At 45.4% G+C, this 24,538-nt stretch overlaps 1 protein-coding gene across 1 annotated transcript in view; it reads right to left on the reverse strand.

The window, feature by feature from the left end:
* Positions 1-1,381: 1,381 nt before the first annotated feature.
* PARK7 (Parkinsonism associated deglycase) overlaps positions 1,382-24,538 on the reverse strand; it is a 34,485-nt gene continuing 11,328 nt past the window's right edge. The window contains exons 2-6 of the mRNA XM_078686588.1: positions 12,616-12,717; positions 11,504-11,563; positions 11,011-11,080; positions 2,250-2,336; positions 1,382-1,896 (exon numbers count right to left, since the gene is read on the reverse strand). Of these exons, the coding sequence (XP_078542714.1) occupies positions 1,736-1,896; positions 2,250-2,336; positions 11,011-11,080; positions 11,504-11,563; positions 12,616-12,717 (480 nt within the window). The 3' untranslated portion in view covers positions 1,382-1,735. The remainder of the gene's footprint in view (positions 1,897-2,249; positions 2,337-11,010; positions 11,081-11,503; positions 11,564-12,615; positions 12,718-24,538) is intronic.

Here is a 24,538-nt window from a genome sequence, read left to right on the forward strand (position 1 = left end):
ACATAAAAATCTGGGGGTAACCATGTAAAAAAGGGCACTTTCCTACAGGGGTCAGCTGCTAACTTGGTACCAAAGCTCAGGTTGGCACCGAAGCATGTCCTCGGTCCGTAAACAGCTTTTCGGATCAGACTATGGCCTGGATGTAGTGGCTGTCCGGTGATCACTATTAGCGGTAATGCCCAAAACAATGTGGTTGGCTTAAATGAAGAAGCAGGAGCTGGGGTCATAGTATTTGAGCGCTGTGTCTATGTCCAAGTTAGAGGCAGAGAAGTCGTTGATGGAAAACGCCTTTCTCTTCCTCATTGGTTAGCTCTTCTTGAGCATGTTCCTCGCTGATAGTGTCTTTTGTGGCTCTTTGGGGCATTTCCAGATGTCGAGCCCTTAGATCCCCAAGGGTTTTCTTAGACAAAATGCTTTACACATGTCGAAGTTGGCTTCCCGATGGTCAGCGAAAGACAGAGGTTGCATACGAGGTGCTGGTTGGTGTGAGGGTATTTAGCATACGAACGAGGGCAAAACATGAAGGGTGTTCATTCTATTAGAAACACACCTTCAATGGAGCCACTGACATGCAGTTAGGTAGGCCTGAGATGGGCAGCACCCCGAAGGGTGGTCAGTCGAAGCCTGAACCGACGAAGTTGGGAAATAGCGAAGAAATGGAAAAGCGCAATCGAAAACGCCTTCCGGGACAGTAAAGAATCTGAAGAATTGTACTGAATGGAGTCGAAACACAGAGCAGAGGCACACTTGTCCAAACAGACATAGCACAGACATAGCAGCCCAGGTTCTGGTGTTAACCTGGGCTGCTATGGGAATTCACAAGGGCATATTATCAAGCCCATTATCGCCGCTTTATCAGCAGTTTCCTGCCAATAAAAGCGGCGATAATGTATCGCCCTTTCTTGATAATATGGCCCATGGACTCTTCTGGCCTCTATTACAAACTGCACACATCACCAAACTCAGATATGTCCATTGCACAGAAGAGGAAACATTAAGGGGCATATTATCAAGAACAGGCGATAAAATTATCGCCGCTTTATTGGCAGGAAACTGCATCTAAAGCGGCGATAACGGGCTTGATAATAGGCCCTTGTGAATTCCCATAGCAGCCCAGGTTAACACCAGAACCTGGGCTGCTATGGGAATTCACAAAGCCTATTATCAAGCCCATTATCAGTTTCCTGCCGATAAAGCGGCGATAATTTGATTGCCTGTTCTTGATAATATGGCCCTTAATGTCTTAGCATCTGATAACACTCCTTCAATCACAAGATTTGCTTTTTAATAGATAAAAATAAGTAATACTTAAAATATGGATTGGCAAAAACTACAACCAGGAACCATTTCCTAGGACACTTCAATAAATACAATACATGCCTTTCAAAACAAAGTTCAGTTTATTCTTTATTTAAAGCAAAACCAAAAACCTCATTGGAACTTAAAGAAACATTTTACGTCTGTGTCTTAAATGTGTGTTTGAGTGAACTCCATATTCAAAGGAAAATTTGGAGAGAATCATACGCTATTTATAGCGGTAGGAAGCCAGTACCAGATACTGCTACACAAGACACACCCGTTTGTCACAGTCAGACTTTGTGGTAGGAGGTTTAAGGCAGACCCAACATAAAATTCAAAATGTTGCCGCAAACCAGAAAAATGTATTCTTTAAAGCAGGGTGAAATGATTTAAGTGCTCTTGTGGTCAAAGTGCTTCTGTGGCTGTCGAAGATGGACTAGTCCTTGAGGACCAGGGGAGCCTTTACTTTGCCAGCGGTCTCCGGGCCCAACAATGCTTCTACTATGGTAAGGGCAAACTCAAAGCTGGTGCCAGGGCCACGGCTAGTGATAAGGTTTCCGTCCTTCTGCACACGACTTTCAGAGTATTTGTAATGATCTGGGATTGGGAGCAACAAGAAAAATGGTTGAAATGCCAGGTAAAGTAGCAGGGGAAAAACACACACACACAGTAGGCATACCCATGTGAAAAATGAACTTAAGCAGCCTCACTGGAAGGCTGTAACTTTGGGAATGTTATGTGGGTACACTAAACTCAAACCAGTAATTCACTCCAGCTAGAAGTCACATAGACGTTTTCATGCAATTACCTAACATCAATTCCATGGATGCAGAGAGCAGACTTGTACAGATAGAGGCATCGTGTTCACTTGCAGTGCTCCACCTGCAGCAGACCTCCCAGCTCTAGGCTTCAATCGCCACATGCTCATTATGAACAGCCATCATCCTTACCTCCTGCCATCATTTTATCTTTGGCTAACGGATGCGTGGTGACTGTTTTCCCAAGGTGTATTCCATGTGCCAGCAGAGCAGTGGGGCCTATGAAGAAGAGAAGTGGAGAAGTGTTAGGACATCAGAACACAGTGGTCAACAACTTCCTGACTACTGCGACACAAAGATGATCTGTTGGTGTGGAGAAAAAGTCTAAGCATGATAGAAAACGGGCTCAGGTTTTGGCTATTCTGGAAGAGAAGGGTGTCACTCTGAAAGCAGAAAAGTGCTAGTTTGGGGTGGAAAGTGTGGAATATTTAGGACACAAGTTGTCTGCCCATGGTGTGTAACTGAAGGAGAACTTGGTGAAGGCCATTGTTGAAGCCCCTATTCCAGAGGGAACGGAGCAGTTGCGATCTTATAAGGCCTTATTGTTATGTCCTTATTATTGTATTTTCCATTTTGGCTCTCTCTTGTTCATTGATAAACTCCTTATTACAACTACCAGTTTATCGTGGATTTCATCTATCTAACACTTATGGAATTCTTTACACGATTAATTCCCAGGTGTGATGAGAAAACACATGCTTTGCGTGCCCTTCTCAAAAAGGGTGAGAAATATATATGGTGTTACATTCTTCGTTCACATGTATATTATATTCTGTATCTTTAATTGAATTTGTATTTATTTGTATGCTTGGAGTTCCATTTAGAACTCAAGGTAGCTGCTAGGCATCAAGGTCAGTTGCCTGTCCCTGCCTGCTCTGTGGCTGCTTTCATCTGTTGCTGTGCCGCTTTTAATAAACTATCTGAACATCATCTTTTGTTCCTGTCTGCTTTCCAACAAATTTGGCGACGAGGGAGAAGAACCAGCTAAGCGGCAAAGGTGTGGAGTTTATTTTTTTTTTTATTATAATTTTTATATATACATTGCTGGGATTATAGCAAGAAGAAAACTGACTGGAGCATTGTTTTAAGGAGCACTGTAAACTACGTGGATTGAAGCTCCCGTAAATTTAACTCCAACCAACAGTGAGTGGCGCATTTTAAAGCATTTTAATCAAATAGGACGCTGTTTACTTTCAAGTCGTCCTTACCGGCAGCTGGCGGGGGCATTTCTTCAGTTCCAGCGTGAGCAAGCGCATTCCTTCGGTTCCACCGTGACTTCACTGCCAGAGACCGGCGCGAGCACGGAGTTCCTTGGTGTATGACGTAGGAGCGAGGGGAGTTAAGAGCAACGCGAGACTTCCTCGATCTTCACATCATCACGTTATAACGTAACGGCCATTTTGATTTTGTTATTTTGGTTTCCATGGATACAGTACCGATCGCAAGCAGTTATTTGCTTGTATTTAAGGAAAGAAAAAGAATTTAAGAAGGAATTCGCAAGATCAAGGCAACTTTTATTTTATCTTTGTGGTAATGCAATATTTGAAGTAAGTGTTATTCTTATCTTTGAAGAAAAATATTTTAATTTGGAATCGTTTTTTTTATCTTGGTGATTTTCTCCATTACATCGCTATTTTCTTCATAAAGTGGTCCAGCAAATATACATTTTGGAAAGGATTTGTTTATTTTCAAATAGTTCCATTAGTAGACACTACAGCAAGGAAAACAACCCACATTATCATAAAGGAAGTCGCTATAAGGAGACATTTGGATATTTGAGCACCACATTATTTATTGTTTATGACTTTACGTTGAATACCAACTCTCCTTTTAGTACTTTTGCTGTTTGTCAGTTATTACCACGTTTGAAAAATGCAATTCGACCCACCAGAAAAATTTCTACAAAATAAAAGTGATCCCCCAATTCCTTGGACACGATGGATGAGGAATTCTTCAATTACATGAAGGCTATTGATGGTGAACGTGTGGGTGCCGAGAGGAAGAAACGTATACTGTTACATTGTTTAGGGTCAGAGGGACAGATGGTATTTAGGGCTTTACCACCTATTACACCTGCGGAAGGTGAGGGTGAAGGTTCAAATGTTTATAAGGAAGCGTTACTTAGAATAGAGAAAAGATTCAAACCTGTTTCCAATATTGCTTTAAACAGGTATAAGTTTTATACACGTGCACAACAGGACATGGAATCATTTGATGATTTTATTACTGCTTTAAGGTCCTTATCTATACATTGCAATTTTGGTAGTATGTGTGATGAAATGTTGAGAGACCAAATCATTGTTCATGTTAAAAATAAGAAAACGCAGGAACGGTTGTGGGAGTTGGGGGATCCAAAATTGTCGGAAGCCATCGCCATAGCTAAATCGTTAGAGCAATCTGAAAAACGGATGTTAACAGTTAAGAAACATAATGAGCATAAATCTGACTCGGTTGATGAAGTCTGTTAGGTTAAACATACAGATGGTCAAGTTGCTGATAATTCACATTTTTCACAGAGTTATTCTAGGTTTAATAATTCGGGCAATTAAAAAAAATTGACAAATCTATTACATGTTTTAAATGTGCAAGTAAAGGACATGTGGCTTCGTATGCTGGATGTCCTGCTATAAACAAAGAGTGCAGGAAGTGTGGAAGATTGGGACATTTTTCAACTGTCTGTAGAGATGTCAGGAAATTTGTTCAAAATCCCAGAAGCAAGATAGCTTATGTTACTGAAGAGACACCCAAGATATATAAATGCACTTGTGTTAGTGGGACTACGTGTAATGAGGAAAAAAAGGGATGTGTTGTTTTCCTTTGAGAAGATGTTTCTAGCCTCAATGACTGTTGAAGATGATTCCATAAAGAAACCCATATGTGAGATGTTTGTGTTGGGACTTAAAATTGATTTCATTTCGGGTTCGCCTTGGACGATAATTGCTAAAGATTATTTTGATTAACGTTTAGGTTCTGTTCTGGATTTGGTTGATATTTTGCCATCTGATGTATGTCCTTTGAGCTTTAATGGTTAAAAAATTGACATGTTAGGATTTTTCCTGGTTGATCTTACCTTCAGATCTAGGTGTGTTAAAGTCAAACTATATGTTGATGTCAAGGGTGTAAATGTCATAGGTTGGAAAGACCAGTGGAAATTTGGGATTATACTTAATCCTCATGCAAAAGATCCAGTTTTGTTAGATCAAACAGTTGTTTTTGAAAATATTTCTTCCATTGTATCTGAAAAGAATACTGATATTATCAAATCTGAATTCTAAGATGTTTTTTCAGATAAGTTGGGCATGATGCAGAATTTTTCACATAAAATAAAACTTAAACTGGGAGTTTCTCCCGTCAAACAGAGGTTAAGGGGGGTACCAATTAATGTTAGAGAAGAACTCCCAAAAAAATTAAATGCGTTAGTTTTAGAGGGGATCATTGAACCTATTGATTCTGCCGAGTGGTTTACTCCCATTGTTTTGGTGAGGAAACCGGATAAAAGTTTGAGGATGCGTGTCGACCTAAGGGCCTTACATTCTGCCATTATTGTGGACTGTCAATCCTCTTCCTAACATAAATGAAGTGGTTTCTATGTTGGAAGGAGCTAAAGTTTTTTCCACCCTCGATCTAAGATCTGCCTATCACCAGATTCCCCTGACTGATGATTCTAAATGTCTTACGGCATTTATCACTCCTCAAGGCCTGTATCAATATACAAGAATGCTGTTCGGTTTAGCATCTGCAGCCTCTGTTTTTCAAAGGGTTATGTTTAATATTTTTAGGGATGCTGACCAATTCGTCAAGTATTTTCAGGATGACATTCCGATTTATTCTGGTACCACTGAGGAACATTTATTACATTTGCGCTGTGTTTGTGAGAAGTTGAGGAAAAGCGGTTTGAATTTAAAGTCAAATAAGTGTAAACTGTTTCAAGACTCCGTTGAATATCTTGGTCACACATTGGATGGGGTGGTACCAAAGAAGTCCAATGTGGAAGGTATTAGTAATGCCCCCCTCCCTGCAATAAAGAACAGTTACTTTCTTTCGCAGGTATGTGCGAGTATTATAGTAAATTTGTTAACAATTTTGCAGCAAAAATTGAACCCCTTAGGAAACTTCTCAGACATGGTAATTCTTTTGAATGGGGAAGAGAACAGTCTGCTTTTGAACATATTAAATCAGAGATTTTACATGCTCCCACACTTAAGCCTTTCTGTTTAAATAAGACATGTATCATTACAGTGGATGCAAGCATGTATGGCATTAGTTCAGTTCTATCTCAGACATCTGGTAAAGAGGAATGGATTGTCAGCTTCGCATCACGAACTTTAAATGAAAGCGAACGCAGATATGCTGTTATAGAAAAAGAACTGTTGGCCTGTGTTTGGGCGATTGAACATTTCAGAAACTACATTTGGGGCAGTAAATTTGTTTTGAAAACGGATCACAAACCGTTAGTCAACATTCTTTCTCCAGGTGGGGGTTGGAATTCGACTGCACGTATTGCCAGACTGACCTCTAGATTACAGGAGTATTGCTTCACGCCTGAATTTGTCCCAGGAAAGAAAAAATGTGGTTGCTGATTTCATGTCTCGTCTTCCTTGTAAAATCTCTTCCAACAATATTTCTTGTGACACTGATGTAGTCACGTGTTTACAAGATGTTTTGTTGGGTACGTTTGAGGATATTTCTGAAGAGTCTTGGACTCTTGCAGATAATCAAGATCTTTCTTGCAGACCCTCAAAAAATATATTTTGGAAGGTTGGCCTGACAAGAAAAATTTAACAGAAAATGTTATGCCTATGTTTAAGGTTTATAATGAATTGGAATTAGAAAGTAATTTAATTTTCAAATCTGGAAAATGTGTACCACCATTTGCTATGCAAAATGTCATTTTAGAACTTGCTCATAAGACGCATCCGGGAATGTGTGCTAGGAAACGTTTAATAAGAAATTATTTTTGGTGGCCAGGTTTAGATCGTATGGTTGATCGCAAAGTAAGAGTGTGAGGTTTGTATGGGTAGTGAGAAAATGTTAAAAGTGAATGTTCCCCCGTTGAAGAATACACCCTGGCCCACTGATCCTTGGAAGAAAATAGCATTCAATATTTCAGGTCCATTTATGTGTTCTACCCAATGATTCTCGTTATGCCTTTGTTCTTATTGACTACCACTCTAAATTTGTTTCTTCTGATTCTACCAATAGTGTTATTGAATTCTTTAAGGAAGTCTTTTCAAGAGAAGGTTAACCTTCGACACTTGTCACTGACAATGGGGTTCAGTTGACCTCATTAGAAATGGAGGATTTCCTTAAACGACAGAACATTGTACATCATAATATTTCTTTCTATGAACCCCATGAAAATGGTTTAGTTGAGCGTTTCAACAGGGTTCTGAAAGGGTTTGTATCTGATGTTATCAAGTCGGGGTGCAACTGGAAAAATCTTTTGCGAGAAAAGCTTTGGCTTTATCGCATAACTCCACACTCAACTACTGAGGTTAGTCCTTTTCATCTTCTTAAAGGGCGAGATCCTGCTTCTAATATTTGTCCTTGGTGGTTCAGGGACAAATGTTCTAATAATTCATTTTCAAAGGTGCTTATTAAGGATGTTTCCCATAAAGTTGAATCTAAACAAGCCAAATCAGGATTCAAGCAAGCCGGGCCGACGACGCCTGAAATGGCAGAAACCGGTCCCCGGAAGCTTGTTTCCTTCCCAGTATAAGAATTGGCTTAGTAGTTTGGTTTGCCCTGTTCCCATCATGCACTGGGACAGGAACAGACTAATTTGCATATAGCCAAGTTCTGAGCTGGGATGGTGCAGTGAGCTAAAAAACGGTGATGGATCAAGCCCTGATCTTTGGACTGGGTAAGAGTGGTCTGCTTAATTCAGGCACTCTGTTCATCACCACCCCCTTTTCTGAATCATTTTGTCCACCATAAGCGTGGAAGGGTATACTCAGATGTGAGTCCCTTGCTCATTGCACCATCAGGATTCAAGCAAGCCGGGCCGACGACGCCTGAAATGGCAGAAACCGGTCCCCGGAAGCTTGTTTCCTTCCCAGTATAAGAATTGGCTTAGTAGTTTGGTTTGCCCTGTTCCCATCATGCACTGGGACAGGAACAGACTAATTTGCATATAGCCAAGTTCTGAGCTGGGATGGTGCAGTGAGCTAAAAAACGGTGATGGATCAAGCCCTGATCTTTGGACTGGGTAAGAGTGGTCTGCTTAATTCAGGCACTCTGTTCATCACCACCCCCTTTTCTGAATCAAATCAAAAGAGTGGTATGATAATAGGTGGAATACTAAAACTTCAAATTTGTCTGTGGGTGATTGGGTTAGGATTAGAAAGCCAGGTTTCCTAACCAAATGTTCAGATAAATTTGGTAAACCTATGAAACTGGTTAAAGTTTTTAGTAACAGTGTCATCACTCAAGATGGTAAGTTGTGGAACATCAAACGGGTTGCTAAATGTACTGATGTTCATAATAGCAAGCTTCCTGATCCACAACGGAAAACTATGGAATCTATTGCATCTAGGGTTAAGTCTTTTTCCCGACCAAAATGTGTTCCAAGGAAATTTGCTGACTAGGTTTCATAACCATCTTCATTTCCACAGTCTTTTTGTATTTATGTATTGACACGCTCACATTGGTTTTTTTTTCTTAATGAAGGGAGATGTGTTGCATTCTTCGCTCACATGTATATTATATTCTGTATCTTTAAATGAATTTGTATTTATTTGTATGCTTGGAGTTCCATTTAGAACTCAAGGTAGCTGCTAGGCATCAAGGTCAGTTGCCTGTCCCTGCCTGCTCTGTGGCTGCTTTCATCTGTTGCTGTGCCGCTTTTAATAAACTATCTGGACATCATCTTTTGTTCCTGTCTGCTTTCCAACATATGGGATGAGGAGTGTGGTGGTGAGTTTGAGGACATCAAACGTTTAGTGGCGCTCAAGCCATTGGGTAGCATGGATCCCATCCTCGTCATCAGTGAAAGGAAGCACCAAAACCGGGTAGGTTTTACTTCTTTATGGGCTCCTTCTTAAATGACCGACAGGAAGAGAGGTTACAGCCACCTTCAAGTATTCCATACCATTACATTCTAAACCATTATGATGCCTTGGATTCCAAAGCAGAACCCAACAATAGACAAATTTATAATGAACTGAATAACTGTTGTTTTAAGACACTGCATGGCAAACACAAAATAAGCCTTAATAAAACAGTAACTGTTGCAAGTCAACTCAGGTTAGACCGATGAGAAAGGAATCTCTCAAACCATCAGAGCAAGAACTCCTTCAACAGCCTAACATGAGATGATTGATCAAAGCTGAAGATGTGAATTTCAAACATTAATACAGTAATGAAGGCATGAACTTGGGGCTCCTGGCGCTATACTTCCAGCATTGTATGGCCATGTATTTTACAACCCCAAATCCGGTAGGATTGCAAGCAGTCTAACCAAAAGAACACACATGTGGCAAGTGCCAAACAAGTACAGCCTCCCTCCTTTTTAGAACTGGTCGAGAATCCCCAACCTTAAATAGTGTGTTATTTATTATTGGCTATGTTTACTGAACAGGCCAGTTAACCCCGCTCCAGCACGCTGGCTGTCGAAGGCTGGCTTACTGGCATCCATCTGAAATTACTGCAACTGTAACCCTAGCTGTAGCTTTTTCGGCTCTTCAATTAAACGGCCAGAGAAAGGTCAAACAGCAACAGGTTTGTCTTGCAAAGAAGTACAGAGAAAAAGTGTCAGTCAAACTCGGAGGCCTTCATATTGGAACCTGCTGAGTGCTAGGCAAACAGTCATGATCTGGTCACCACGGTGAGGATACACAAGATATCTTTAAGTCACAAAATTTCAGCCACAGACATTTGCGGACAGGCATAGTCGATAAAATATCTATTTAACGGGTCATAGCTGCATTCAGAACTCAAAGAGAGTACATTCACTGAGTTTATTCATTGAGAAATTGATTAACAGAAAACTGGGCACCACCCCTCTGAATCTGGTCCAAATCATTCACTGGCCTAGCAGTCAAGGTTCTGAAGTCAAAGGCGGGCCAGCTTCCAAGATGGCTCACAAGATCAGGCACGTGTGGGCCAACTGCAGCAATCCCTATGGTGATTTTAACACTGGTGACAGTCTTCGCCCCACTCGCCCGCCACTGGAGAATAGACTGCAGATGCCCCTCTTGTTGGTCTTCTACGTCTCCCATCCACAGCCCCTTTCCTCATTGTTGGTGCCATACATCACTCTCTGGCGATCCCTGTGCTCCACTTTGCAGGTTTTGTTGATTAAATATATACGTCAAATAACCTCGCCGAAGAGAGCCCTAAAGAAATGTCCTCCAAGCCCTTACACCACCCACACAAATATTACATCATGCATAAATTATCCAACTCTAAACTGAGTGATTCCCCATGGTAGCTCCGGTGACAACGTGTCATGCAGACTTTCCCACTAACACCCAGAATACTCTTATTTGTAAAAACCTTCTTTGCCCACTAGAGAAGAGAACATGGTTTCCTACACACCACACTAAGCTGCATCTCTGAGCAGCTACGCATTGTTCAACTACTCCACTACCACTAGGTACACAAGTGGCCTTGATCCGCTATAAGTGAATAGCAAAATAAAGAATGATGTTTAATAGATTGGTGCAAAACAAAACTACATGCTCGTGAGGCAAGCAACATGTGGCGAACGCAAACTTTTGTATGAGACGGAACTTACTCAAAGAATATATTAGTTGAATATTATTACCAAACAAGCTATGGGTAAACGAAATGCCTGTGACAGGGCAGTAAATGTGACGGAGAGAAAATTCTACAAATGTAAAAACAATTATCCAGCCAGAATCCATACATGTTTTATTAAGCAGATTCATACCTGCACAGATTGCAGCGATAAGTCCCCCACTGCTCTCCTGGCTCTTCAATACCTCTTTGACTACAGGAGACTAGATGGAAGAAACCAGAAGCAACCAGTTTATTAAAGAGACAGAATCCCGAACAAACAACTTGCCACAAAAACGGAAGAAAGAAAGAAGCCGTAGCAATAAAAAATACACACATTGACCCTCACCCGCTCACAAATGCATCATTATTAATGCCACAAATTCGGGGTATTGGGAACAGGGGATATCTAGGGCAACGGAGGGAGCTGTGAAACATTAAGTTTTGAGTATGTAGCAGCAGCACAATTTGTGCTATGCCATAGTTGCGTACCTCAGTCACACAAAGGTGCAGTACTGGCATCTAGAGTACTGAGAGATTATCTGCAGTACAACATTGCCAACGAAGGAGGATTAAAAAATAATGAAAACAAATAATCCTAAATATGTTAGTTGCAGAAGATATATATATATATATATTTGTTTTACCTCCGATAGATTCTGAGCACCAAGATTACCTCCTGGTAGAACCACAACATCATAAGGCCCCTGAAAGAGAAACATCTAACGTTAAACAACAGAAGTACTATACCTACCTAGAAGCCTCAGGGACTTGGCAGATTTAGTTTCCAGGGCACACGCTGTAGCTTGAAGGAAGAAGCTGAGAGAACAGACTGCAGAAGGGCCAACAAGCAATTGCTCCGAAAACAGAATCTCACACTTGCTTCAAACCACACCATACTTGCAGACATGTCAAACATTTTATTGAAAGAGAAAGAGCAGGAGAGTAACATTACATGCCACACAATCAAAACTGGGAGCTATAATGTCTTACATCTCCATTAACCAATAATACAAGAGACACTGGAAGGGAAGGGTGGTATTAACTCAAGATACTGGAATGCAACCTCAGTCTCAGATCAGTCACAGGCTTTTTCAACACCATTGGAAGATTAGTGGGGTACGTGTGACAACAGTCAGCACATTAATCGTGTACGGTGGTACGAAACAGGCCAGTTTGACTTCTGGTCAGCATTATTCATATTTTATTGCACACTGATGCAAATGCCAAAGAAGTGAACATGTCCAATAAAACATGTATTTACAAGCCTAGAGCGTGTAATTGGTATCAGGAATCGACATGGTCTCAAAAGTAAATCTACACTGCACATCACACCTTTCCATATACTATAGTGGCTCTAGGATCGTGGTGCAAGAGGAACAAACACTAAGCTGGGCTTCAACGACTTAATATGCCTGCCATAACCATGTAACTAAACAGATTTGTGGCAGAGAAAAGGAATGGTGGGCTTTTCCTATTTCACTCCTAAAAACCAGGACATACATTCCCTGGTTATTCACAAATACAAAAGTTGAAATAATAACAAAAGAAATTGGACTTTCTTGCGTCTAGGCAACAAGGAGGGTGTGCTTTTGAGGTGTCAATACAGAAGGCATCCCTTTTATAACACGAGATATGAAGCATTACAATCACACATCAAGGATTTGCTGCTTGCTAGTGGCTGTGCAAAAACTTCTGGCTCTCAGTCAAAACAGTGATCCTGCTAGTCTCCCGCCCCCAATCCTATATCTAAACTTACCTCCTTCCTGGCTTCTTCAAGGCTTGTGTCTGGACATATAACAACATCACGGCTACACTGGACCGGATCCTTTCCCGCCAAACCAGCGATGGTCACCTTAATCTGGAATTCAAGAAATATATGCAATCAGAGATTGCAAAGGGAATGCCGGCTATTCCATGCCTGTGACATCAAACTGAGTTGACTGCATGTGGAGAGGCATGCACATCACTATATTACAGTAAAACCCGAATGCCACTAAAGAGGGGAACCTAAATCTTCTACCTGACGACCTACCAGGCAAACGTTGGGTGAGAAACCCACAGCCAAACCAACTCGAATGTAACATCCTAAAAATGTGAAAGGATGCTGTTTTGACAGGAGTCTTGTGGAAAAAAGAGCATCCTACATAACAGTGTTGAATTACAGAGGGCTAACAGGTCTCCCTATGGCGAGGCACTGATTCAAACCGACTTCTCCGCCACAAACGGAAACCAGAGGACTGTGAAGTAAGTGTAAAGGGGTCAATGTCCAAGCACTAGCATACCAATCACAACTTTGAAAAGAAGCAGAAGCGCTACTTTATTCTTTTTTTTTTTTTTTTAAAGTTGACAATTACACAGAAGTATTCTGTTACAATAATATCTATGAGAAGCAAGCCAAAGCAACCCACAGAATAGCCAGATATGTGCCATTATATGGTTTTTCTTCCATTGATGCTTTTCTATTTTACAGGATGTCTTTTGTGCGGCAAGACTCTCTGTTCCATTGTACTTGGTGTAGGAAGCGGTCTCTGTTAATGGTATACCACTAGGTGGTTATACTGTGCACAGAGTCCACAGATTCCCCGGATGTATACAGGGCTCAATGTAAAACCCAAAGTGCTCTAATAGAGGTAGTGTGGGCGAGCAGACCTTGGCCTAACACAGAGGATTGTGAGACATTTATTGCACAACATTAACCTATAAGGGAAAAAAGAGGTCCACACCAATTTTATAGAAATAAGCTTTGTTTGAGTTTTATTTTAAGACCAAGATCTTCACAATAAGGCAAGTATGTGTTGCAGAAAAAATACTTAAGACTTTCAAAAGTTGATAGTGCAATTTTCAAAGACTGCAAAGTTATCCTATGGAGGAAAACAAAAATGCAGTTACGCAGGTAAGTACACCACTTACATTTCCAGTCTTTGGGACCAAAGCTCAGCAAGGGGCAAAAGTCAGGTGAGTACCAAAACTGCACTACCAGTTCCACAGGGGCGCCGGGTGCGGAGGTCAAAATCGGATTTCGAGCAAATGAGTTTCAATGGAGCCTGGGGGTGCTCAAAGCTACCCTGCTTGCAGGTAGGTAAATTGGCTGCAGGGGCTAAGCTTTGGGGGTAAGACCAAGCACGGGGGGCACAAAGCAGCACCAAACACACCACCAGGAGCAGCACAGGGGCGTCCTGGTACAGGGTGCAAATAGAGAGTCTGGGACCCAATGCTTTTCAATGGAGTACTTGCTTCAGACAACCAGGCTGCAGGTAACGCACCAGAGGCTACAGGAGGGAGACAACTGACATGAGTAGAGCTGTAGGGGGGTCGTAGGAGCACAGTTGGTTCAGCTCACCACTTGGGAGGTTCCCGATTTTAAAGATTGGTACACAGACTACCTTGGTGATTGGTATTAGTGGGCCCACTATGGCACCTTTTAGAACATTTGTTAACAAACGGCAAATGTATGATATGTTTTCTTTGAATAATGACATCCTTAACATCAACTGAGTGACTCACAAGGAGAGCAGCACTTTGATCATAAGTTTTTTTCTCAACGAGATCTTGCTCAGAGCAATCTAGGTCGAGGATTTTAGTAAAGTGCTCAACCCAGGGTTTAACTTGAATGAGGGACTCAACCTTCCACCTTTCATAATCAGAGGAGGAAAAAAAAATCAAGGTGGTCAACTTTCCAGAAAGACATACTGTTTTTTTAATTTCCCTGCAGCTTCTAAGTTCTCCTAAGCTTTCGATAGAATTTCTGCTTTTTTGATGGCTAGGATTTCCTTGTAGCCAAGTCCATTAGATTTCGTCCTTAGAGCGTGGATATTTTTATGAGCAGCTGTGCACGAATGATTAACCAGTCAAGCGGCTATTTGCTGTTGGGTGGTTTGTGTCCAACTAGCATGGAAGCGATAGAAGAGCACAATGAGTTAAACGCTTCTAAGATAATCCGAGGATCTTCACCTTGGCTTCTGTTTACTGAAATTGTATGCCAATTATCTTTTATAAACTCACAAATAAATTGCTCATTGTTAACTTTCTCCCATTTAATTCTGACCCCTTTATTCTGTGTGTGTTTAAATTTCATAACTTTTGACCTGGGTCAGCCTCCCATTGAGTTAAGGTTGAACAGTGTGCTGAGCAAATTGTGATCGCTGCACCCCATTGCAGTCACTGCCGCATACAGAGACCTTAAAAACGTCCACAATCTCTAGGGTGACCAGACGTCCCAGTTTTCCCCGAACTGTCCCGGTTTCTGGAGCAGTGTCCCGACACTTTGCTGCAAATTAAAGAAATGTCCTGTTTTTTTGCATAGTGCCCGGGTTAAACAGATAAATGTCCCGGTTTGTATATAGTGTCTCACTCGGTGCGCCTGCTTTAATTCTTACAGGTGCTGAAACGGGTCTCTATTCGGCTCTCTATTTTTGCCCTCACAGAGAAAGAAAGAAAAAAAATAAAATGGCATTGTCATTTACATTGCCATTAGCTTAATCTCTCGCAAATGTGAGACCTATTGTACCCTACGGAAGGAGCTCAGCAGACAGCAATTACTACCACACACACACACACACACACCCAGAGCCACACACACACACACACCCAGAGCCACACACACACACACCCAGGGCCACACACACACACACACACCCAGGGCCACACACACCCAGGGCCACACACACCCAGGGCCACACACACCCAGGGCCACACACACCCAGGGCCACACACACCCACACCCAGAGCCACACACACACACACCCAGAGCCACACACACACACACCCAGAGCCACACACACACACACACCCAGAGCTACACACACACACACACCCAGAGCCACACACACACACACACACACAGAGCCACACACACACACACACACACACAGAGCCACACACACACACCCAGAGCCACACACACACACACACCCAGAGCCACACACACACACACACACACCCAGAGCCACACACACACACACACCCCCACACACACACCCAGAGCCACACACACACACCCAGAGCCACACACACACACCCAGAGCCACACACACACCCCCCAAGAGCCACACACACACCCCCAGAGCCACACACACACCCCCAGAGCCACACACACACCCCCAGAGCCACACACACACCCCCAGAGCCACACACACACCCCCAGAGCCACACACACACCCCCAGAGCCACACACACACCCCCAGAGCCACACACACACACACACACCCCCAGAGCCACACACACACACCCCCAGAGCCACACACACACACCCCCAGAGCCACACACACACACCCCCAGAGCCACACACACACACCCCCAGAGCCACACACACACACACCCACACCCCCAGAGCCCCCCACACACACACACACCCCCAGAGCCCCACACACACACACACACACACCCAGAGCCCCCCCCACACACACACACACACCCACACCCCCAGAGCCCCCCACACACACACACCCAGAGCCACACACACACACACACACACACACACACACACCCCCAGGGCCACACACACACACACACACACCCAGAGCCACACACACACACACACACGCCCAGGGCCACACACACACACACACACCCAGAGCCACACACACACACACACACCCAGAGCCACACACACACACCTAGAGCCACACACACACACCTAGAGCCACACACACACCCCAAGAGCCACACACACACACCCCCAGAGCCACACACACACACACCCCCAGAGCCACACACACACACACACCCCCAGAGCCACACACACACACCCCCAGAGCCCCCCCCCCCCACACACACACACCCAGAGCCCCACACACACACACACCCACACCCCCAGAGCCCCACACACACACACACACACACACCCAGAGCCCCACACACACACACACACACCCAGAGCCACACACACATACACACACACCCCAGAGCCACACACACACACACCCCAGAGCCACACACACACACACACACCCCAGAGCCACACACACACACACACACACACACACACACACACACACACACACACCCACCCCAGGGCCACACACACACACACACACCCCCAGAGCCACACACACACACACACACCCACACCCCCAGAGCCACACACACACACACACACACCCACACCCCCAGAGCCCCACACACACACACACACCCACAGAGCCCCACACACACACACACACCCACAGAGCCCCACACACACACACACACCCACAGAGCCCCACACACACACACACACCCAGAGCCACACACACACACACACACACACACACACCCCAGGGCCACACACACACACACCCAGAGCCACACACACACACACACCCAGAGCCACACACACACACACACACGCCCAGGGCCACACACACACACACACACCCAGAGCCACACACACACACACACACACACACACACACACACACACACACACCCAGAGCCACACACACACACGCCCAGGGCCACACACACACATACCCAGAGCCACACACACACATACCCAGAGCCACACACACACACACCCAGAGCCACACACACACACCCAGAGCCACACACACACACACCCAGAGCCACACACACACACACCCAGAGCCACACACACACACACCCAGAGCCACACACACACACACACACCCAGAGCCACACACACACACACACACCCAGAGCCACACACACACACACCCAGAGCCACACACATACACACCCAGAGCCACACACATACACACCCAGAGCCACACACATACACACCCAGAGCCACACACATACACACCCAGAGCCACACACATACACACCCAGAGCCACACACATACACACCCAGAGCCACACACATACACACCCAGAGCCACACACATACACACCCAGAGCCACACACATACACACCCAGAGCAACACACACACCCACCCAGAGCCACACACACCCACCCACCCAGAGCCACACACACACACACCCAGAGCCACACACACACACACCCAGAGCCACACACACACACCCAGAGCCACACACACACACCCAGAGCCACACACACACCCAGAGCCACACACACACCCAGAGCCACACACACACCCAGAGCCACACACACACACACACACCCAGGGCCACACACACACCCAGAGCCACACACACACACCCAGAGCCACACACACACACCCAGAGCCACACACACACACCCAGAGCCACACACACACACACCCAGAGCCACACACACACACACCCAGAGCCACACACACACACACCCAGAGCCACACACACACACACCCAGAGCCACACACACACACACCCAGAGCCACACACACACACACCCAGAGCCACACACACACACCCAGAGCCACACACACACACCCAGAGCCACACACACACACCCAGAGCCACACACACACACCCAGAGCCACACACACACACCCAGAGCCACACACACATCCAGAGCCACACACCCACCCAGAGCCACACACCCACCCAGTGCCACACACCCACCCAGAGCCACACACACACACCCACCCACAAATACTGTGTTTGTCATGAAAGCAATGTATAGCACAAACAATACAATAAAATTACTAGTAAGTGGAAGACTGTGTGCAGCTTGTTACATATAGTGCTGGGCAGGAGGTCTCCTGCTAATTGGAGAGGGACATTTTTGGGGAGGCACAGTTTTGTAAATGTAATATTCTGTTTAAAAAGACTGAAATATATCTTTTTTACAACACAACTAAGTGTATTGCGCAGCAAAATAAACATAAAAATAAAAATGTTAGAGGAAAAAAGCGAAGAACCTGGTGTGGGGGGGGCGAGTGGAGAGATACTTTATAGGGAAGTAAAGTTTGGGAGATTTTTTAGCAATTTACAAGGCATTGTATGAAAACATGGATGTATAGCAGAACATTAATTAAGGAACTGCTTACACCTGTTCAAAAGATGCGCCTCAGCTCTTAAACAGAAATAAATGCTGCTTTGTGTTTATGAGGAAGTTTGAGTGGAATTGTTTTAAGTAAAGCCAGATGCGATATCGTGTTTTAGAGGAATATTTTATATTATTGGAAGAAGGTATAATGAGAACTATGACGCTTACCAGGTAACAGTAATTGGGGATTTAGGGAAGCAGCAAACTATAACATACATACTGTGATTCCGATGAGCTGTGTGCATTAAAATCACTACAAGTCCTGGTACAGAGAAAAATGTGACAGTGTGTGGTCCGATTCCAGTACACACACTATACAATGCGGAAGCGATGGATTGCAAGGGATCCCACCCTTTCGCATCAGCAACACAGGGACGTGATAGCCAGAAGTGCTTCTGTGCAGGGGGATCTGAACCCCTAACACGCCTTCTGTGGAAAAACATTAGCAAGGGGTATAAGCTAGAATGGAAGGTGGCATCGAGAACCACAACTTCGGCAGCTACAAGGGCGGTGGGTGGGGACGGTCGTCCGGGCCCGGTGGCCAAGGCTGGGTTAGGCTAAAACTCTAGTTTTAGGGCCACCCTTAGTCTGCAGGCAGTAGCTCGTAAATATAATTTCATAGGAATGCCATGTTCAAGCTAAAAGGTTGGGGTCAGGGCAGGCAAAGGAACTAAGTACGGTGATGGTGACAGGGAAAGAAAAAAAACTATTGCAATTGGAAAAAGAGGAGAGAAAGAGTGAGGGAGAGACAGAAATAAAATAAAAGGGGAGGAAAAGATTAGAGAAAACAGGAAAAGATCGAACGGGGAAGGAAGAAATGGAGCTGGTGGAGAAGAAAGAAGGAAAAACAATTAACCAAGGGAAACAAAACTAGGAGTGTAGGGCAAATGAGAAGACCCACCAAAAATCCTAGGAAGGGGCGCCCTTGGCAGCAGGCAGTACTTTCCGTTTATTTATTTTCTTGAGTGCCCCTTCAGAAATGCCTAGAAAACATTTTGCTGGTGATTCTTCAACTAGTTAAATTATGATGCGAAAGCCCACAATTTGACCCTTTCTTTCAGACGCTCTTAGTTGTAGAATAAATACCCCTCGCTCCCTTGGTATGGACGTCCTCCCAAATAGGGCCCAGCAGGATGGGGGCTTCTGCAGGCGCGAAGACGTGGAAAACGGAGCACATAGCAGTTGCCTCTCGGTTCCTGGTACCCTATTGTCGCGTAGTGCTGGGAAACCCTTGGATGGGCAGCCATGCGCTGTACACATCCAAATAATAATAATAACATGGAAGGGTGGCATGTTCAAATCTGCAGTCCGCGCAGCCAAGACAGGCAACCCACAGCCCTAGGAAATGTAAAGCAGCAACGCTTACCACCCTCTCATCTGTTAAAGACAAACAGACCAAGGCTAGTGAAAGGAATAAGCAACCAAGAGTCAGCCGAGCCACATGAAGGCGCGAGTCTGGCACCAAGCTCTGGATCACGATCACCTCGAGGTCTCCTGGTACCCCTCAAGCCAAACAAGCCCTCGGCCCTGCACATAAATGTTGCCCCGTCCCCAAAGCCCAGCTTGAGTCAGACATCCTTTATGTTTTTCTAATAAAAAAACACATATATATATATATATATACATATATATATATATATATATATATATATATATATATATATATATATATATATACACACACACACACACACATATACACAATATATATATATATATAGCATCTTTTTGGGGCAGACGCCACAACCGGGCGCAAGATGTGGACAGTTACGGGGTTGCAGGCGGCCAAACACAGCGGGATGGTGCCGGTGAGGGTGTGAACGTGTGTGGGCTCCATTAAAACATGTCCGAGGTTTCTGTTCATATTAGGAGGGGGCACTGAAGGAAAGGGTTAGGCGGGCCGCGATCACAAGTTGGGGCCGGGAAGGGAGGTGCCTTGGGCGCGAGACGTGGACAGTGTTACGGGGTGGCCGGCGGCCACACACAGCGGGGTGATGCCGGTGAGGCAGTTAACGTGTGTGGGCTCCATTAAAACATGTCCGAGGCTTCTGTCCATAATGGGAGGGGGGCACAGAACGAAAGGGTTAGGCGGGCCGCGGTCACAAGAGGGGGCCGGGAAGGGAGGTGCCTTGGACGCGAGACGTGGACAGTGTTACGGGGTGGCCGGCGGCCACACACAGCGGGGTGGTGCCGGTGAGGCCGTTAACGTGTGTGGGCTCCATTAAAACATGTCCGAGGAAGCGATGATACTGGACGATTGGGCAATGTGGCTGGATGGCACTGGGAGCGATCAACAGGAGGAGGGCAATCCGGGAACAGAGGACGACAGCAACGAGACACGCAAAGACAAGACGTAAATAAACAAAATGCTTCGTCCCTGATAAGGAGAGAACTGAAATTGCGCAACCCACCCCGGCAAAACACACGTCCAAAATGGCCAAAACATTACGGAAAAAAAAAAGGCGGTCACCGCCGCATGACGTTTTAAAAAGGGGCGGAGAGAAAATAAATAAATTTAAAAATCGCCGGAACGCCCACGAATCGCCTCGCACAATGACGGACGCCTCTCTCTTCCAATGGCTAGCCTCCATTTATGGAGCTAGCCAATGGAAGAGAGGCGGGACAAAGCCACATACTATTCTCAAAAGATTTCGCCTGCGCGAAAGCTGCTGCGCAGCGGATCGCCAGGCGAAACCTAAAAAGCTTACTGCTGCAGCACTACCACCCTTCACTGCTTTTCAAGAGACCCCATTATAGTTCTTTCACAGTCTCTTCATTCCAGAACCGAGGCATTTTCAATGTTATGTGCAGCGAAGCCAAAGTTGTTGCTTATTTCTCTAATGCAGCTAACAACTGTTGACAAAGCCAATAGTCCAGGCTTGTTCTAGGCGTGATGTTACTCACTATATTATTTAACTGGATACAATGACAGAAGCAGCATATTTTTCGGGCAGGACGCTATGCTCAGTACAGATTTTTTTTAGCTTATGTGTTTTAAGCCACATCCTTAATTACATCGGCCACGCCCCTTGAGCCCCCTCCCCCCCCCTCCTCGTTTTTACATCCCACTTAAAGACATGGGTACTTCTGTCAGTCCTACTTCTATGTCTATGACACATGTCCCGGTTTTTTGTTTCGAGAATCTGGTCACCCTAACAATACCTAATGCCCTCACTGGAGCAAATCCCATGAAGTCTATAAACGTTTAACCCTCTTCCTCAGTTAATTTAGGATTTTGCAAGGGGACATTAATGGCTCAAACCAGAGCACATGCATTTCCATTACTGAATAAACAGGATAATCCCTTTCCCTAACACAACACTGCACAGTCCATTACTCAATAAAACAATTATATTACTGGGCACAAACAGTCCACATTCCTTCTCATTAACAAATCAGCAGACTGATTCCATCTCTGAAGCAAAACACTGCACATTTTGTTCCGCTATCAACAGTGCGTCCTCTTTTTAGTACTGAATTTATCAGAACATTCTTTCCCACTACTATATGAAATTATGAACTCTCCTTTACTTGAATGGGAGCTCCTGTTTCAGAATAAAACTGCACATTCCTTTCACTTGATGACAAATGTGTATATTCCTTTCATCCTGAATGAAAGGATGCATGCCTTTTCCATTAATGAACTCAACCTTGGATTTTTACCACCACTTGAATAGAATATTCCCCGTGCCTTCAGCGTGCTAAACAAAATAACGCACATTCCTTTATAATCTTTTAATAGAAAGGTTACTTGTATTAGCCCTTCTGTAGTCAAGGAGGAACTAGCCGGCCGGAACGTATAAGCAGCCTTGGCTCAACCGGACTCTTCGCTGCGGGGCTCAATAAAGTATCGGCTTCAGGCTTTACTTGTTCCAAAGTTCGTGAGTAGCTGATGGTAGATATTTTAACCAGTTCATTGTATATTCAGGATGTGTCAGATTTATGCTCCAAGTTCTCTCTTAAAGAGAGCTGTGCTCACGTGGTGTGTGGGATAGCCTAATTACAGAATAAAGTATGTATTCCTTCTTATTAATAAGGAAACCGTGCACAGTTTCTTCTGTCACATGAAAAGAATACGTCAATCGTTGATTACTGAACAAAACTGGACATTTTGATACCTGAATAAACCACACAAATAAAAAATGTTATTAATGCAATATGGCCATCGTTAGCTTGCAGCATGACACAGAGGAGCAAAACGGACACAACTGACATCTGTAGTCATATGCATGGACTAGAATCCCTGTAAGGCAAACAACTTCCACCCTTCTAAGGCAGTACATTTAGGACCATTACATTGGATAGCAGTAAACAGCTTTTATTTGCAGTGCTTTAACGTGGAAGTGCGTTATGGACCACTTATAACTTAAGTAGTTATTATATTGAAACAAGCATTGGCATAGCCAATAGGTCTCGCTTTTGGGACCTTATAAGTGTTTAGCCATGCAACACTTGATGCTGTTTAATCAAGGATATTGTGCTGGATAACTAAACACTTATAATGTCCTAAAGGCGAGACCTATCAGCGATGCATTGGGGGGCCTTATAAGTGTTTAGGTAGAGCTATTGACTTTGCCAATGTTTCTAAGCTGTGCAGTAGAGAGGTGTGGCTGCTGTGCAGCATGTTGACAAGTTGTAATTGAAAAGTATAAGAAGCACTGAGTGATGCTGTGGGGGTCCCGAGTGATGCTGTGGGGGTCCCGAGTGATGCTGTGGGGGTCCCGAGTGACGCTGCGGGGGTCCCAAGTGACGCTGTGGTGGTGTGGTGAAGGGGGGTGTGATGCTGTGGTGAAGGGGGGGTGATGCTGTGGTGAAGGGGGGGTGAGAAGGGGGGGTGATGCTGTGGTGAAGGGGGGGCGATGCTGTGGTGAAGGGGGGGCGATGCTGTGGTGAAGGGGGGGCGATGCTGTGGTGAAGGGGGGGCGATGCTGTGGTGAAGGGGGGGCGATGCTGTGGTGAAGGGGGGGCGATGCTGTGGTGAAGGGGGGGCGATGCTGTGGTGAAGGGGGGGCGATGCTGTGGTGAAGGGGGGGGCGATGCTGTGGTGAAGGGGGGGCGATGCTGTGGTGAAGGGGGGGCGATGCTGTGGTGAAGGGGGGGGCGATGCTGTGGTGAAGGGGGGGGCGATGCTGTGGTGAAGGGGGGGGCGATGCTGTGGTGAAGGGGGGGGCGATGCTGTGGTGAAGGGGGGGGCGATGCTGTGGTGAGGGGGGGCGATGCTGTGGTGAAGGGGGGGCGATGCTGTGGTGAAGGGGGGGCGATGCTGTGGTGAAGGGGGGGCGATGCTGTGGTGAAGGGGGGGCGATGCTGTGGTGAAGGGGGGGCGATGCTGTGGTGAAGGGGGGTGATGCTGTGGTGAAGGGGGGTGATGCGGGGGGCGATGCGGGGGGCGATGCTGTGGTGAAGGGGGGGCGATGCTGTGGTGAAGGGGGGGCGATGCTGTGGTGAAGGGGGGGCGATGCTGTGGTGAAGGGGGGGGCGATGCTGTGGTGAAGGGGGGGCGATGCTGTGGTGAAGGGGGGGCGATGCTGTGGTGAAGGGGGGGCGATGCTGTGGTGAAGGGGGGGCGATGCTGTGGTGAAGGGGGGGCGATGCTGTGGTGAAGGGGGGGCGATGCTGTGGTGAAGGGGGGTGATGCTGTGGTGAAGGGGGGTGATGCTGTGGTGAAGGGGGGTGATGCTGTGGTGAAGGGGGGTGGTGCTCGGTGAAGGGGGGTGGTGCTGTGGTGAGGGGGTGATGCTGTGGTGAAGGGGGGGTGATGCTGTGGTGAAGGGGGGGTGATGCTGTGGTGAAGGGGGGGTGATGCTG

This window comes from Lissotriton helveticus, chromosome 4_1 (assembly GCF_964261635.1).
Source record: "Lissotriton helveticus chromosome 4_1, aLisHel1.1, whole genome shotgun sequence".
NCBI classification, from domain to species: Eukaryota; Metazoa; Chordata; class Amphibia; order Caudata; family Salamandridae; genus Lissotriton; species Lissotriton helveticus.